Source organism: Mustela nivalis (genome assembly GCF_964662115.1).
Source record: "Mustela nivalis genome assembly, chromosome: 16".
NCBI lineage: Eukaryota > Metazoa > Chordata > Mammalia > Carnivora > Mustelidae > Mustela > Mustela nivalis.
In genome coordinates, this window is record NC_139035.1 from 67,841,199 (window position 1) to 67,855,872 (window position 14,674).

General features: G+C 61.3%; 2 protein-coding genes across 7 annotated transcripts; one reads left to right on the forward strand and one right to left on the reverse strand.

The window, feature by feature from the left end:
- Positions 1–1,693: 1,693 nt before the first annotated feature.
- On the reverse strand, positions 1,694–4,753 carry CKS1B (CDC28 protein kinase regulatory subunit 1B). The gene is made up of 3 exons (XM_082703703.1): positions 4,440–4,753; positions 2,991–3,118; positions 1,694–2,210 (listed from the first exon to the last, which is right to left on the reverse strand). Exons 1-3 carry the CDS (start codon positions 4,496–4,498, stop codon positions 2,158–2,160), a joined length of 240 nt encoding a protein of 79 aa, XP_082559829.1. The 5' UTR covers positions 4,499–4,753; the 3' UTR covers positions 1,694–2,157.
- A 20-nt stretch (positions 4,754–4,773) lies between these two features.
- SHC1 (SHC adaptor protein 1) lies at positions 4,774–14,534 on the forward strand. 6 transcript variants are annotated; one of them, XM_082703597.1, is made up of 13 exons: positions 4,774–4,994; positions 8,126–8,293; positions 8,873–8,943; positions 9,470–9,533; positions 9,692–9,811; positions 10,017–10,070; positions 10,240–10,291; positions 10,457–10,583; positions 11,325–11,520; positions 11,609–11,678; positions 11,761–11,892; positions 12,033–12,271; positions 12,980–14,534. In XM_082703597.1, the coding sequence occupies exons 2-13, from the start codon at positions 8,129–8,131 to the stop codon at positions 13,106–13,108; spliced, it is 1,419 nt and encodes a 472-aa protein (XP_082559723.1). In that variant the 5' UTR covers positions 4,774–4,994; positions 8,126–8,128; the 3' UTR covers positions 13,109–14,534. The 6 variants fall into 6 exon arrangements, with proteins under 6 accessions (XP_082559723.1, XP_082559722.1, XP_082559721.1 ...); XM_082703596.1 differs by having other exon boundaries at positions 4,795–4,994; positions 11,758–11,892; XM_082703595.1 differs by lacking the exon at positions 4,774–4,994 and adding an exon at positions 5,397–5,769.
- The last annotated feature ends 140 nt before the right edge of the window (positions 14,535–14,674 follow it).

Consider the following 14,674-nt stretch of genomic DNA (forward strand, 5'->3'; position numbering starts at 1 on the left):
CCAGAGTCGCGCTCCCGCTGGGGCTTCTCAATAGGCTGGTTTAGTCTCTCCCATCCAGGAGGGTTAGGGTGGGAGCCTGGGGTCTGCATGTAGCAAGCTCTGCGGTCCTGCCGATGCTCCCGGTCCCTAGACTGCTCTCTGCAGCAAATCCTCGGAGTTCACTCATCACTTGAACAGCTGAACCACACCCACCCTCATTTTACTCTAAGGCCCAAGACAGAAAATCCCCATTTTACAGATGGGCCACAGGCTTAGAAAAGTTAGGAGTGCCACACAGCAACCACAAAACACTAAAGTGAGGAACAGCCTCACTTCTAGACCATACTTTCTGGAGCAGTAAACCCTGTTTGTGTGGTGACCCTGATGCGGAACTCCATCCCAGCACCCGGAGATGACGACCTGAGCTGAAGGCAGATGCCCAACCAAGCCACCCAGGTGCCCCCTTAATTTTTTCCTCATTTTAAAAGATTTTATTTATTTATTTGAGAGCGAGAGCACAGAGGGAGTGTGAGAGGGAGAAGCAGGCTCCCTGCAGGGTAGGGAGCCCGATGCGACCCAGGACTCAATCCCAAAACTTTGAGATCATGACCTGAGCTGAAGGTCATGGTCTCAGAGTCCTGGGGTTGACTGAGCCATCAGGGTGTCCTGAAAAAAAAATTTTTTTAAAGGCAAAACAGAAGTCCCACTCAGCTAATGGTATGTCACACAACCCATTATCTTTACTAGTAGTGCCGGTAACATTTGACCACCCCTCCCACAAAAAGGCTCTGGTCCAATTCTTTAGCAGTGGGTTCTCAAGCCTGAGTGATCACCAGAATCACCCAGAAAGATGGTGCAAACACTGCCGGGCCCAACCCTCAGAGCTCCTGATTCAGAAGGTCGAGGTGGAGCCCAGTAGTTTGCATCTCTAACAAGATCCCAGTGTGGCCTATGCTGCAGGTTCCGGGAACACAATTGAACTAAGGGAGAAGGGAGAAGATTCACTTCCTTGATGAGTACGGTCAGTCTCTCCACCCGACATGGGGCAGCAACTATGCAACCCTGAGATCCACTCTGCCCGCTCCACCGACTGAGCCAGCCTGGTACCCCCGGGAGGCATGTTTTCTAGAACAACTACAGCTTATACCTGTTTTCTCAAAGATTAATACTCCAACTACCTGCATAAAAATGCTTGGAAATCCCCACATCCAGGCCACACCCCAGACCAAGTAAGGCACGAAGTAATGACTTAGGCATCAGTACTAGCCACAATGAACAGCCCGGGCGGCTCCCCCCCATCCCCCCACCGCAGCAGGTAATAGGCCACAGGTAGGCCCAAGCCTTAGGCTGGGCAGGAAGAGGAGCGCAAGTGCACCCTCTGCCTTATAGCCTCCTCCCTTTACCCTCTTGTGCCCATCAAGTATCAGGACTGAGGTAAAGGCAGCATCCCTGACCGTAGGAAAGTTGATTTGTTTGGATGAGATGACGTCTCTCTATAACCTCTACCCAAGGCTAACAGAGCTACATATATTTCAGAAGTTTGACAGAAAGTCTGCTAAAGTAGATTAAAAACCAGTTACCTGAATGTTGAAATAAACCCCATTATCAGCAAAGAGCTGAACTGCATTACCCAACCGAAGGGAACATAATCAGAAACACGGTACTGAGTGCAATGCTCACCCTGAGAGAACAGAAAACCTTCACAATTAAAAAATTAGATTATAAAAACTTCTTCTTTAATCAAGGCTTTTTAACATGGAACAGATTTCTTGAATAAAATGAAAAGTTTCCAATACATTGAAACAAACCACCATCATGTAACACCTGGCAGGAAACAAAACCAAACAGCAAGTTTACACAATCCCTGTGGCAGCCACGGCCTCACCCTCGGACGCTGCCTCTGTCTACCACATGTGTGCCGCCGGGTACACAGCTCAGCATGGTTTCTGGGGTAACGCTCAACGGAGGCCGCAGCCCGAAGACCGCTTGCTGCCCTGGCCGGGCCGTGGTGCTGTCGGCTCTGCTCCAGCAAAGCGGTCAGCAGCACATTCAAACAGTGTACTGAACGTCCTTTAAATATCAAAGTAAGAAACAAGAAGGCGACATAATGATGCTGTCGGGAAGATGTCGGCAAGCGAGGGCAGCTGTGCGAAGCTCGAGGCTGAAGCGGCAGCCGCTTCATTTCTTCGGCTTCTTGGGCAGCGGCCGTCGGAACAACAAGATGTGAGGTTCTGAAAGAGGGAGGAGAAGCTAAGGGACGCGCTCGCACCAGTCTCTGCACTTCCCAGGTGTCACCCACTCAGACCTTCTCGACTAAGGTGGACGGAAGAGTTGGCCGCAGACACAGCCCCGCGCCAAGCTGTCAGCAGAGCCCAGAACTGTTAGCATCGGCACCTCTGCTGTTGGTACAGCCCTGCGGGCCTTTTTTAGTTCTGCTCAGCCGCTTGGGGTCTGGTGTCTTATCAAGAAATTTACCTTTCTTGGCTTACTTGGAACACATCCAAAAATTCACTTGCTGATGGAGAATGATGCAGGGACCATAACCTCTACCAGGATCTATGTGGCCTTAGGAAAAAAAGGGTACACTCGGGGGCGCCTGGGTGGCTCAGTGGGTTAAGCCTCTGCCTTCAGTTCAGGTCATGATCTCAGGGTCCTGGGATGGAGTCCCGCATCGGGCTCTCTGCTCAGCGGGGAGCCTGCTTCCTCCTCTCTGTCTGCCTCTCTGCCTACTTGTGATCTCTGTCTGTCAAATAAATAATCTTTAAAAAAAAAAAAAAAGGTACACTCGGACTGAACTAGAGATGAAAGGAGGTTTTTCAGGGACAGGTCGTCTCTGAACCTCACAGATACGCTCCTCTTATTTTTGGTCACTCCACTTTTTCTAGATGGCTGGTGAGGAACCAATAAAGCACCCTTGCCACCCCCCCCATTTGTCTGAGTTATATGATCTCATCATTCCCTCTTTCCTCCACGGAAGGAGCCCTCCGTGGTTGCTCTGACGCTGCACCAACCTGGTTCATGGATCATGTAATGGACCCATCCCTGACTCTGCTGCACACCAAGGTTCCTCCATTCGGATTCAGACATCAGATGGGTCTTGGGGACGAGTTTGGCGATGTCCTTGGGCAACATGACATGCCTGCAACAGAAGCATGGGAAGGGGGCTGACTCACGCCGGTACTGGGTGCAGTCTGCTAGACGAGAGCTTGCACACGAAGCAGAGGCCAGGAAGGAAAAACGGGCTTCTGACGTAGGGAGTTTATGCAACTTTTTGTGGGGTGGAGGCAGCTACAGATAAAGCCCAGTTATGAAAATCCTCACCGGAGCGGGTTAAGAAGCACCCATTCATGAGTAACTCACGGAAAGGGGCACGGTTTTCCTGCCTTCCTGGGGCTCAGGCTGCGGCGTACTCTAGAATACATCAGGGCAGCCTCAGGGCACACACAGCCAATAACTCAAAGTAGTTTTGAAAAGGACTGGTTTCGCGGAAGAAAAGCCTCGGGGAGAGCCGCGTGAAGAGCCGCCACTAAACGTGAAATGGCCATGTCCTCCCCTCCACGGTTACCCCTGATCTCGTTCCCTGCTTTGAGGAGAGCAGCCAGGACACGTCTTCCCAAGTTCTCCTAACCAAGGGGAAGACCCCTTCGTGGCGAAAAATTACTCCGACACGAGCTGGGCTGACCCAGACTCGCCCCGGCTCCGTGGAAACACGCCAGACGTGTCGCCGGGAGCAGCGGCGGCGACGCTCGGCAAAGGCCCCGCTCCAGTCCCAACACAGGACCGCAGCCTCCCCTCCGACAGCCCCTGGCGCGGGCCGCCTTCCACGCGCGCTCGGATCGGCCGCACACACCCACCGCCGAGCGAGCCCCGCACTCGGCTGGAACAGAAACCCGAGCCCGGCACGCTCCCACAGACACCAGCCGGGCAGCGGCGGGAAGCGCCACGCACTCGGGCCGGCCCTCGCTCCTCGCGACCTCCCGGCGGTCAGACGCCAGCCCGCGGCGAGCGCACCGGCCCCCGCGCCGCCGCCCCGAGGCCCCGAAGCCCGGCAGGCTCTGCTCCGACTCTGCGGGCTCCGACGCCGCGGGCGACCTCGCAGCCCCTCCCGGCCAGCCGCGCGCCCACGCCCCCCTCCAGCGCCGCCGCCCCCCCTCCCCGGCAGGCTCCGCAAGGCCCAGCTCGACGACGCTCCAGAGCCCGGTCAGGGCGGAAGGGGGGTCCGCCTCCCGCAAGAGCCCCGCCCCCCGCCCGCGCCGCAGCGCAGGGCCGACTCCGAGCCCCCCGGGTCCGCGCGCCGCCGCGCCGCCCGGCCCTCGCGCAGGCGCCCTGCGCTCCCCGCCCGCGTCCCGGGAGTCTCCGCGCATGCGCCGGTCCTGTCGCCTCGGCCCCGGGGACGAACTCCTCTCGTCCTCCTTTGTCAAAGTTCGCGACCTCGTTATGGCCCCCGCGCCGGCACTAACCGGTACTCGAACTCCTCGTCGTCGTATTTGTCCGAGTAGTAAATCTGTTTGTGCGACATGATCGCTCCGTCTGAGGACCGTCAGGCGCGCGCCGCCAGCCTCCAAACAACTCCCAGCAGCACGCGCTCCCACCCACTTTGGCCTCGCTTTCAAACACGCCGCCTGCGCTTCCTATTGGCCCCTTTGGTTTAAGGCGGGGCGTCTCCACCTTCCAGCCTCGGATTGGCTTAGATTTGCTTCTCCTCGCGTCCTTATTGGAGCGGACGCCTAACGTTCGTGAAGAACCAGCGTAGGTAAAACTTACGCCTCTAATTGGCTATTCCCACCCCGTGCGCGTTCTCGCGCTGCCATTGGCGGATTCGGGAAAGTGGGCCGGCTGAAGGAGGGACGCTGAGGTGCAGGGTCAGGGGTTAGTGAGGCCGGAAGTGAGTGCAATAAAGTTTGTTCAGGGAGGCCCGGCCGGGGAGAAAGTTGGAACGGCCACCTGAGAGGGCAGTGGCGTGATCCGGAACCAAATCGAGCCGCGGTGCGGTGCGGAGACTCCATGAGGCCCTGGTGAGTTGGGTCTTCTCCCTCTCCTTAGGTGACCCACTCCTCCACCCCGGAACCCCTCTCCCGGGACCCTACTTCCGGTATGGACCTGTAAGTCCCGCCCCCTACGACCCCCTCCCCGGAAGTCCCACCCCCCATCTTCAGGGGGGCGCCCCGAACCCCGACTTGTTTTCTGTTTATTGTCCACGACCCCACCCTGCCGCCCAGCTTTCCTGGAAGTCCCACCCCCGGACACGCTTCCCAGCCCTACTGCGGGAAACCGGACGGTAGCGCCTCCAGCTCCCCGAGACCCCGCCTCCTGGCCACGGGTCCGTCCCGAAGCCGGACTCCCAGAAGGCCGGGGCCCCGCCCCTCGGCCGCCGGGCCGGGCGCGCGAGGCCCCGCCCCCAGCCCCGCCCGAAGCCCCGCCCCCTCCCGACCCGGTCGGCCGAGCGGGAGCCTGGCCTCCGGGAAGCCCCGCGTGCACGCGACCTGGGGCCACGCCCCCTCGGGAGCGCCCCGAGTGGGACCCGGGCCCCCTCAGAAGCGCCGTCTTGGGCCCCCAGGGCCCTGGCAGACAGAGTTCCCTTTTCTCGCGTGGGCCTCGGGCCCGGCGGTCCCGAGCGCTCTTGGCCCGGCGGGTGGGACGTCCAGGTGCCCCGGTTCTGAGCGGCGCGAGGGCCGGGGCCGACCTCCGCCTCCCCTGCCCCCTGCCAGGACTTGGGGTGGGGCGCTAGAGGGGGACGGAGGCCTGCTCCTGGTTTCCCTGCCCAGGACCGACTCCGCCCCAGAGACAGCTGTAGGTCTCACACCCGCACCTCGGGAGCTGGTAGGGCCGTGGGTTTGCTGGCGTGACCCGCGGGTGCGACAGGAGCGAAAGTTCTCTGCGGCCAGAAAACGGTGGCTTGGCGTGGGTGGAGGGGACAGTGACCTTTTTGCTGTTTGATTTTTATTTTATTTTAATTTTTCTTGGACTCCCCAGTCTCCGTCGTTTCTTTGGCTCTTCCCCTCCCCCCATCCAGAGTTCTCGCCTGGGCACTCCTCCTGGTCCCGCTCGCCCAGCCTTCCCTTCTGGAAACATTCCTGAGGCTTTCGCCATTTCCTGCTACTTGCCTCCTCCTCCCTGCTGGCCCGAGCTGCCGCGAGCAGCTTCTCCCCCACACCCAGGCACCCCGACTCCCAGTCCCCTTTCCTATGCAGATTTAAAGCGCCCACACCTGTTGACTGGTCCGTGCGGGCTCCCGCAGGACGAGGACGTCCTGTCCTGCGTGCTGGGCATGCGAGGCCAGGGCAGAACCCCTTCTTCCATCTCTCTGGGCCTGAGCGCTGAAGGCCTGAGGAAATGGAGTGACTGAGACCAGGGGAGAGTTAGCTGTGTATCTAACACCATTTAAGTGTTAGTATTACCAGTCGTTGTAGTCTGCATCTTTGTATCTTCTGCAGTTTAAGAGGAGGTAATCCCCAGATGAGCCAGGGGGTCTTGTGTATCTTCAACTAATTGTTTGGTTCCTCCATGGCCCCTCCAGCGGAGCTGTGTCTGGGAGCCGGGTGTGGAAGGGATGGCTGGGGTTGTTCCCCGTGTCCAGCCCCAGCCTCCCTGGCACAGCCTTGTCTGCTGCTCCCTCGGTCCCTTCCTGGCCTGCAGCCCCCACTTCTCCTGGAGAACGCTTTCACTTTTCCGCCTCCTCCAGCCAGACTCTGCCCCTGGTGTTGGGGGGCATTGTGCTCCGTGGTGGACCTAGGCAACTTCCCCTGTCCCCACTCCAGGAGGAGGAGTGCGAACCAGCCAGCCGCCCCTGCCAGCTTGCTTTGCTGACTAGGCCTGTGGAAGGGGCCACAGAGAAGTGCTTGCCTGGGGGCTGCTGCTCCTTGGCCTGGTGGGTGCTGTGGGAGGGCTGCATCAGCCAGTCCTCTGCCCCAGCTTTGCCCTGGTGCACCGCCCAGGTTGGACTTTGTTCTCACTTCTCCAGCTTTGCTCTTCCTCTCCGCCCCTCTCTGTGTCCGCTGGGACCTCGTCCATCCTTTCCCATTTTCCCAACCTCCTGCCCACAGCTGCAGTAGCAGAGGGTGCTAATGGCCCAGATTCCCTGGGGCCAATCCCCCCCCCCCCACCGTGCGGTAGTGTGTTGGGGGGGGGTGGCCTGGAGGAGGGGGCGTTTGAGTGTTCCACCAGGACAGGAAGGGAAGTGCTGAGCTCAGGGGTCCCCTCCCTTTTCCACCTGCAGCTCCCTGTTTCCTCTCTCACTCCCCCTACCCTCCCACAGCTTCCTGCTCCCTCTGGCCTGCCGGCGTCCTGTGTGGATTGATCCAGACCTCCTCCTCTTTCCCTCCTTTCTTTCTCGTTCCCACATCCTTCCCTCCCACCCCTACTTTCCTCCTCCCCAGATTACTGGTGGTTTGTCTGGGGGCAGCGGCGGGGCGGGGTGGGGGGGGGTGCGCGGAGGGAGCTCCATCCCAGCCCGAGTTTGGGGCTGTGGCTGTGCTGGGGGCTTAGCCCCTTCCAGCCTGTGAGTCAGCACTGTCCCCGGGATTGGTCTCCGGTCTTAGCGCTCCGCCCCTGGGGAGGAGCAAGGCAGCTCGGGGTCCAGCCTGTTCTCTCTGCAGCTGGAGAAGAGGCTCCACGCTGGGCGGGGATGGGGCCGGAAACTCTCTGGGTCTGAGCGGGGGGCGCTGGCGCCACTTGTCCCTCTCCCTCTCCAGGATCCTTGAGATCCCTGGGCCCTAGAGGTCCGGTCAGACTAAGGGCCTGGGGATGCCCCCTGCCTGGCCCCCTTGCCTGGACTGGCAGGGGGGCCGGGCTGGGCAGCAGCCTCCCTCCAGCAGCAGCCATGGATCTCCTGCCCCCCAAGTCCAAGTACAACCCACTCCGGAACGAGTCTCTGTCATCGCTGGAGGAGGGGGCTTCAGGGCCTTCCCCACTGGAGGAGCCGCCTTCCCCATCAGCCTCGTCTCTGGGGCCCACCCTGCCACCTCTGCCCGGGGATGACAGTCCCACTACCCTGTGCTCCTTCTTCCCCCGGATGAGCAACCTGAAGCTGGCCAACCCAGCCGGGGGGCGCCCGGGGCCAAAGGGGGAGCCAGGAAGGGCAGCTGAGGATGGGGAGGGGCCCGGAGGGGTGGCCGCGCCAGACTCAGGCCCCCCGCCCCTCCTCCAGGACATGAACAAGCTGAGTGGAGGCGGCGGGCGCAGGACTCGGGTGGAAGGCGGCCAGCTGGGGGGCGAGGAGTGGACGCGCCACGGGAGCTTTGTCAATAAGCCCACACGGGGCTGGCTGCATCCCAACGACAAAGTCATGGGACCCGGGGTTTCCTACCTGGTTCGGGTGAGTGAACGTCCCGCCATGCCCTCCGCCCTCCGCCCTCCCAGACCCCTCTGTCTCACTGGGGCTTTTTTGGAGCCTCTGGTTTCTGCTCTTCCCAGCACCGCCCTTGGTTTCAGGGTCCTGTTTCTCATACCTTTCTTGCTCCTCCGCTTCTGCGCACCCCCCTTCCAGCTCTGCCCGGGCCCCTTCCTTCTGGTGACCACCCCCACCCTGCCATGCTTAGCACAAAGCCCAGCACGCGCCGCCGCTGGCCCTTAGTGTGGGAATGAGTGGGCCTCCATCGCGTCCTCCAGCCTCCCCCCTCTGTGGATGTCACCCCCCCTCGCCCCCCGCAGTGCCTGTCACTGCCCTCCACAGTCTCTTCCCAGGCGCCCAGGCCCTCCCAGCCTGCCCTCTTCCCCGCTCCTCCTTTCCTGTGGTCTTGCATGCTGTGGGGCCTTGTGGGGCGTAGCCGCAAGCAGCAGGCAAAACTTCTTCGTCTTTATTCTTCCTTTAGGGAGCACGTAGGGAAAAGGCCCAGGGCTCTTTGTGGAGGGGTGGGGGGAGGCGGCTGACTGCTCCCCTCCGTCCCTCCCTCAGTACATGGGCTGCGTGGAGGTTCTGCAGTCAATGCGCGCCTTGGACTTCAACACCCGCACCCAGGTCACCAGGTTAGCGGGGAGGGGGGACGGGGCGGGGTGGGGGGAAGCGCCCTGGATTAGTGAGGGGAGCAGGGGAGTGGGTCTTGGTGGCTTATTAGCCACGGCTTAGCTTTAGGTAAAAGGGATAGAGAGTTTGGGGAGTGAGTAAGTCTGGATGAAAAGAGGCGCCTCTGGTCTGGATCCCGCTCACTTTTCCAGTCCTGTGGGTTGTGGGGGAGGTGGCAGAGCAGCTGGCAGCTGGAGCCTGAGTGCAGGACGGGGTGGATGGAAGGTTGCTGCTGGCTTTGGGAAGGCCACGGGACATTCATTTGGTAGCTGGAAGGAGGTGGGGCCAGACCCACGGAGGCCCTAACCCAATCAGCCAGGAAGTGGCCTCTCCGTGTCATCAAATATTAAAGGCCCTTAATTCAATCCACCACGACAAAGAGCCTGGAGTGCCCCTGGAGTCTGGCCTGGTCCTCCCCTCCCCCTGCCCTGTGGCCACCCCAGCCGAGCAGGAGACAGGCTCTGCGTCTGAGGACCCCTTTCTCGCCAGGGAGGCCATCAGCCTGGTGTGTGATGCTGTGCCCGGTGCCAAGGGGGCGACGAGGAGGAGAAAGGTACCTGGGGCCAATGGGGCTGGGGGTGCTGTTGGGAAATGTGGGGGAGTTGGCGAAGACAAGCATGGGGACGTGTGGGGACAAGGCCAAAAGACAGAGGGTGGGGGTTTCTGGTGTGGGGAACCCCCGGCTTCTGAGACCCTCGGATCTTTGGCTAGCCCTGTAGCCGCCCGCTCAGTTCCATCCTGGGGAGGAGTAACCTGAAGTTTGCCGGGATGCCGATCACGCTCACCGTCTCCACCAGCAGCCTCAACCTCATGGCCGCAGACTGCAAACAGGTTGGTGGGGTCGGGCGAGGGGGCCAGAAGCCCTGCCAGGAGGGCCAGGAGCTAAGACAGGACGGAGGAGCTTAGGAGCACCAGGGCTAGGAAGCCAGAAGGGTGGGTCTGACTAGTCTGGGGCTTGGGCGGGGGCTGGGGGCGCCCAGCTGGGCCCCGAGGCTGCCTGACCCATCCCTTCCCTGGCCCCTGCCCTGACCCTCAGATCATCGCCAACCACCACATGCAGTCTATCTCGTTTGCGTCCGGTGGAGACCCGGTGAGTTGGGAAACAGGGTGGACGGGGGAAGAGCAGGGCCTGCGGCGGCCAGAGAAGAGGCCACGCTGGGGTCGAGGCAGTGTCTGGAGGGCCTGGGCTTTTGGGGGTCGGGGGCGAGGTGGGCCATAAAACTGAGCTAAGGGGCTGTTTCTGACCCTGCCCACCCCAGGACACAGCTGAGTACGTCGCCTATGTTGCCAAAGACCCGGTGAATCAGAGAGGTGAGGCGTGGTGGGGAGCTGGGTGGGGCCGGCTGTCCGGGAGGCAGGTGAGCAGGACCCAGGGAGCTAACTGGGGGCTCCGGCCGGGAAGATGAGGGCCCCGCGGCAGTGCCTGTCCCAGTGGTCCGCCTCGGGGCTCACGGGCCGCCTCCGCTGTGTCCCCAGCCTGCCACATCCTGGAGTGTCCCGAGGGGCTGGCTCAGGACGTCATCAGCACCATCGGGCAGGCCTTCGAGTTGCGCTTCAAACAGTACCTCAGGAACCCGCCCAAGCTGGTCACCCCTCATGACAGGTGAGTGGGTGCGGAGGGGGCGGAGTGGCCCCGAGCCCCCGGGCCCCGGCCGAGAGAGCGGATCTGCTCCACTGCCCAGACTCGAGCTGAGAGGGTCGGGGGCCCGGCGAGTGTCGGGGGACGACCTGCAGGCCCGTTTCCCCCTTCCTGCTATTCTTAGGTTTCCTGCGGCCGGTGGGAAAGTCTGGCCAGGCCCTGCCCTGCTGTGGGCCCACTCTTCCTCTCGCGGCCCGCGCTCCTGTGCTGCCGGCCTGTCGGCCTCTCTTGCCCATTTCTCCATCCGTAATTTTTCATTCTCCTGCCCCCAGGAGCCATCACGAACTTGGGAGAGGGAGGATGTCTTCCTCCTGAGGTCTCTGCCTTTCTCTGTCCCCTCGAGGCCGCTAGCTGTGGAGCATTTAGAGGAGACTTTGGCGCTCTGGAACGCGGCTCTTCTTGCTCTCTTGTGTTGCTGCTTCCCCTCCGTCTGGGGAGGCAGCACGATAATCGAGGCCATGAACCCTAAAATCAAATCTGGTGTTGCAGCTCAGGTCCATCACCTTTAACTGGGAAACCACAGGCAAATTTCTGCACCTCCGACCCTCATCTCTCTGCTCTGTCACCGGAGAGGGAAGTGACAGCCACTTTGTGGGGCTACCTTGAGGGTTGACTGTGCATAGGAAACAGCCCACCTCAGGCCTGGCCTGCAGGAAGTGCCCGGCCTGTGACCACTGCCTGTGCCCCTCCCACCTGTTCTCTCAGGATGGCCGGTTTTGATGGCTCGGCTTGGGATGAGGAAGAGGAAGAGCCACCTGGCCACCAGTACTATAATGACTTCCCGGGAAAGGAACCCCCTCTTGGGGGAGTGGTGGACATGAGGCTTCGGGAAGGAGCCCCTGGGGCAGCTCGACCCCCCCCACCTGTTGGCCAGACCTCCAGCCACCTGGGAGCAACACTGGTGAGTCGCTTGGGTGGAGGTGGGCTGGGGCCCAGGATGGGAGTGGCCGGCCCGGGCTTCTGGTCTCATCTTATTTTTGTCCTCGCAGCCGGTGGGGCAGCCTGTGGGGGCAGACCCGGAAACCCGCAAACAGATGCCACCTCCGCCACCCTGCCCAGGTGTGAAGGGAGCTGGGAGGGGCGGAGTCCGGGCGCAGGAGGCGGGGCTGGGGCCACTGTGACGCTGCCCTTTCCTTAGCAGGGAAAGAGCTCTTTGACGATCCTTCTTACGTCAATGTGCAGAACCTGGACAAGGCCCGGCAGGCAGGGGGTGGGGCGGGGCCTCCCAGTGCCGCGGTCAATGGCAGCACGCCCCGAGACCTCTTTGACATGAGTGAGTTCTCCTGTCTCCTTTTCTGCGCCTCCCTCTTACCCCGCGGTTCCTGCTCTTCTGCCCTCCCCTCTGGGAAGGTGTGCGTCCCGGCCTGTGTTGGGCCAGTGGCCTCTCTCAGCCCTTTCTCTCTGAACCCCCAGAGCCCTTCGAAGATGCCCTTCGGGTGCCTCCGCCCCCCCAGGCGGTGGCCATGGCTGAGCAGCTCCGAGGGGAGGCCTGGTTCCACGGGAAGCTGAGCCGGCGGGAGGCCGAGGCGCTGCTGCAGCTGCACGGGGACTTCCTGGTGCGGGAGAGCGCGAGCAGCCCGGGCCAGTACGTGCTCACCGGCCTGCAGAGCGGGCAGCCCAAGCACCTGCTGCTGGTGGACCCAGAGGGCGTGGTGAGTGGTGTGGGGCCACGTGTTGGGGGGCGCTGCGGCGCGCTCCCGCCGAGCCCCGGTCTCCCCTCGCTGCCGCCCCCTTTCCCTGCTTGGCTCGCCTGTGCAGCCCCCTTCCCGGCAGGACGGCGTCCTTCCCTTCACACAGCCCTGGGCCCGAGCTCTGTTCCTCTCGGCCCTCAGTTCTCCATCTGAGCTTGACGCTGTTCAGCCTGCCTGAGCCCATCTTGACAAACGAGGAAACCCTCCCGGAGAGGTGGTGGTGCCCGGCGCCCGGCGTCGGAGGCCTGGGGCCTAGAAACCCCAAATCTCCTTTTGCAAGAGGACGGAGGGGCCTCCATAGCCCCTCTGGATTCAGGGCTCAACCTGGCGTCCTGTCGCCAGCCCGCTGTCCCTCCTGACTTTGGGCTCTTCTCCACAGCAGTCCCCATCTCCCTGCCCCAGGTTTCTCGGAGTGGGTGTCCTCCTCTGAGACGGGCCACCTAACAGGTCAGGAGAGGTGGTATCCCTCAGCTTCTCCATTTCTGGTCCTGATGTTCTCTCGGCCTGCTGCCAGAGCTAGCTGTGGGACCCCCTTTTCGAGAAATCTCGGGGGCCTGGGTGGACAGTCCTCCCGGTCTTCTTCCCCTTCCTCATCCCGCAGTATAGTTGTCTCCTTTCTGCAGCCTTTGACTTTGCGCCTGAACTAACCCCTTCCTTCCTGCTGCTCAGGTTCGGACAAAGGACCACCGCTTTGAGAGTGTCAGTCACCTCATCAGCTACCACGTGGACAATCACCTGCCCATCATCTCTGCGGGCAGTGAACTGTGTCTCCAGCAGCCCGTGGAGCGGAAGCTGTGACCATCGCAGTGCTTTCTCCCCGAAGGGGCCCTCCCACCCCTTCTTCCCTACTCCTTGATTCTCAGGACCTCATGTGGGAGCATTCTGTGGGCTTGGCCTTGTGCTGGAGCTGGGGATAGTGCGGACATGGCTCAGCACCCACTGAATGAGAGGGTTTGTCAGAAGCTGGGGGTAGAATCCTGTTTCTTCCAGAACCTTACCAAAGTATTATTGAACAGAGTGGCTCCCTTCCCTGGGCCTTTCCTGTGCCAATCTGATACCCCCTTTCCCAAGAAGGTGGGTGCTTGAGGCGTGGGCAGTGTGTCTCCTTGAAGTGAGAAAGGCTTTAATGGGGGCAGTCACCTTTCCAAGGAAGGGGGATGAATCACACCTTTGGTCTACCCCTGGGCTCAGGGTACCCCAGACCCCTTTCAACAACCCTCACTCCCAGTGGTTAAACTTTGTGCCTTTGACCATCTCCTAGGTCTGAAGATATTTTATGCAAAGAGTTCTTGAGCCCCTGAGGTCGAGGGTGGGGGTACTGACATCTTCTTGGCTTCTGGGACCCCCCTCCAGTTGAGGTTGGGAGAACAGAGGCAGGAATGTTAGCTGTCCCTTCCGCCCGGGGACAGGCAACCCTTAGATATTGCCTCAGAGCCCCCTTCCTGGCCAGCGGGGAGATGGACCCCTCCCTTGCTCAGTGCCTCCTGGCCAGGGGGCACCCCTCACCCAAGGGGTCTGTACATACATTTCCTAAGTCTGTGTCGTTCGTCCCCCTCCCCCATGTTGCATGCATGTTACACTCTACAGCCAAAGCATAGCCCTGGGTCCTACAACCCTCCTCTCTTCGGGGTGGGGGGGGGTGTTGGTGGGGCGGTGGCAGGGACTGGATTCAGTCCTCCTGACCTGGTATCTTTCCCAGGGGCATCTGTGGAGGCAGAAGAAAGCAGTGGACAATCCCCAAATACCATCTGTAGAGTTGGGAAGGGATTTATTTTTATTTTTTATGCATATATTTTAGGGCTGTAGATTTATTTTCCTCATGTGTTTTCCGTGGCAAATGACAATAATCAATTACGTGTACACGTCACCTCTGACTTTTCAAAGCCTTTTACAATGATCGGCATTTTCCTCCTCCCGCCCGGCCTGGGCGGCGGCTGGGCCCCCAGCATCTCCTTTCCGGCCTAGACGCGGAGCTCCAGGAGGGGTCCCGAGCCAGGACGGCAGCGAGGCGGGGAGGCCCCACGGGTGCGAGCCGCTTCACTCCTGCAGCGGCGGGGCCTGGCCGCCTCGCCGGCCCTTCGCGGAGCGCCCGGAGCGCGTCCTGCCGCTGCGAGTCTGGGTCTCCGCGGTCTCTGTCCCGGCCTTTCCGTGTCGTTCGCGCGTCTCCACGGGTCGCGATGATACCAAAGGGAAATCGTCTTCATTAAAGTCCCTATTTCTTGTACCTCGGCCTCGTGGTCCCTGTTGCTGCTCGTCCGCGACCCCGTCGGCGGGGGGTGGGCGGGGGTCCCCCGCACCCAGGCGTCCGCGCAGCGACCCTCGGCCCGGGCCGCCCGGTGGCCCCGCCCTCGCCCCGCCCCCTCG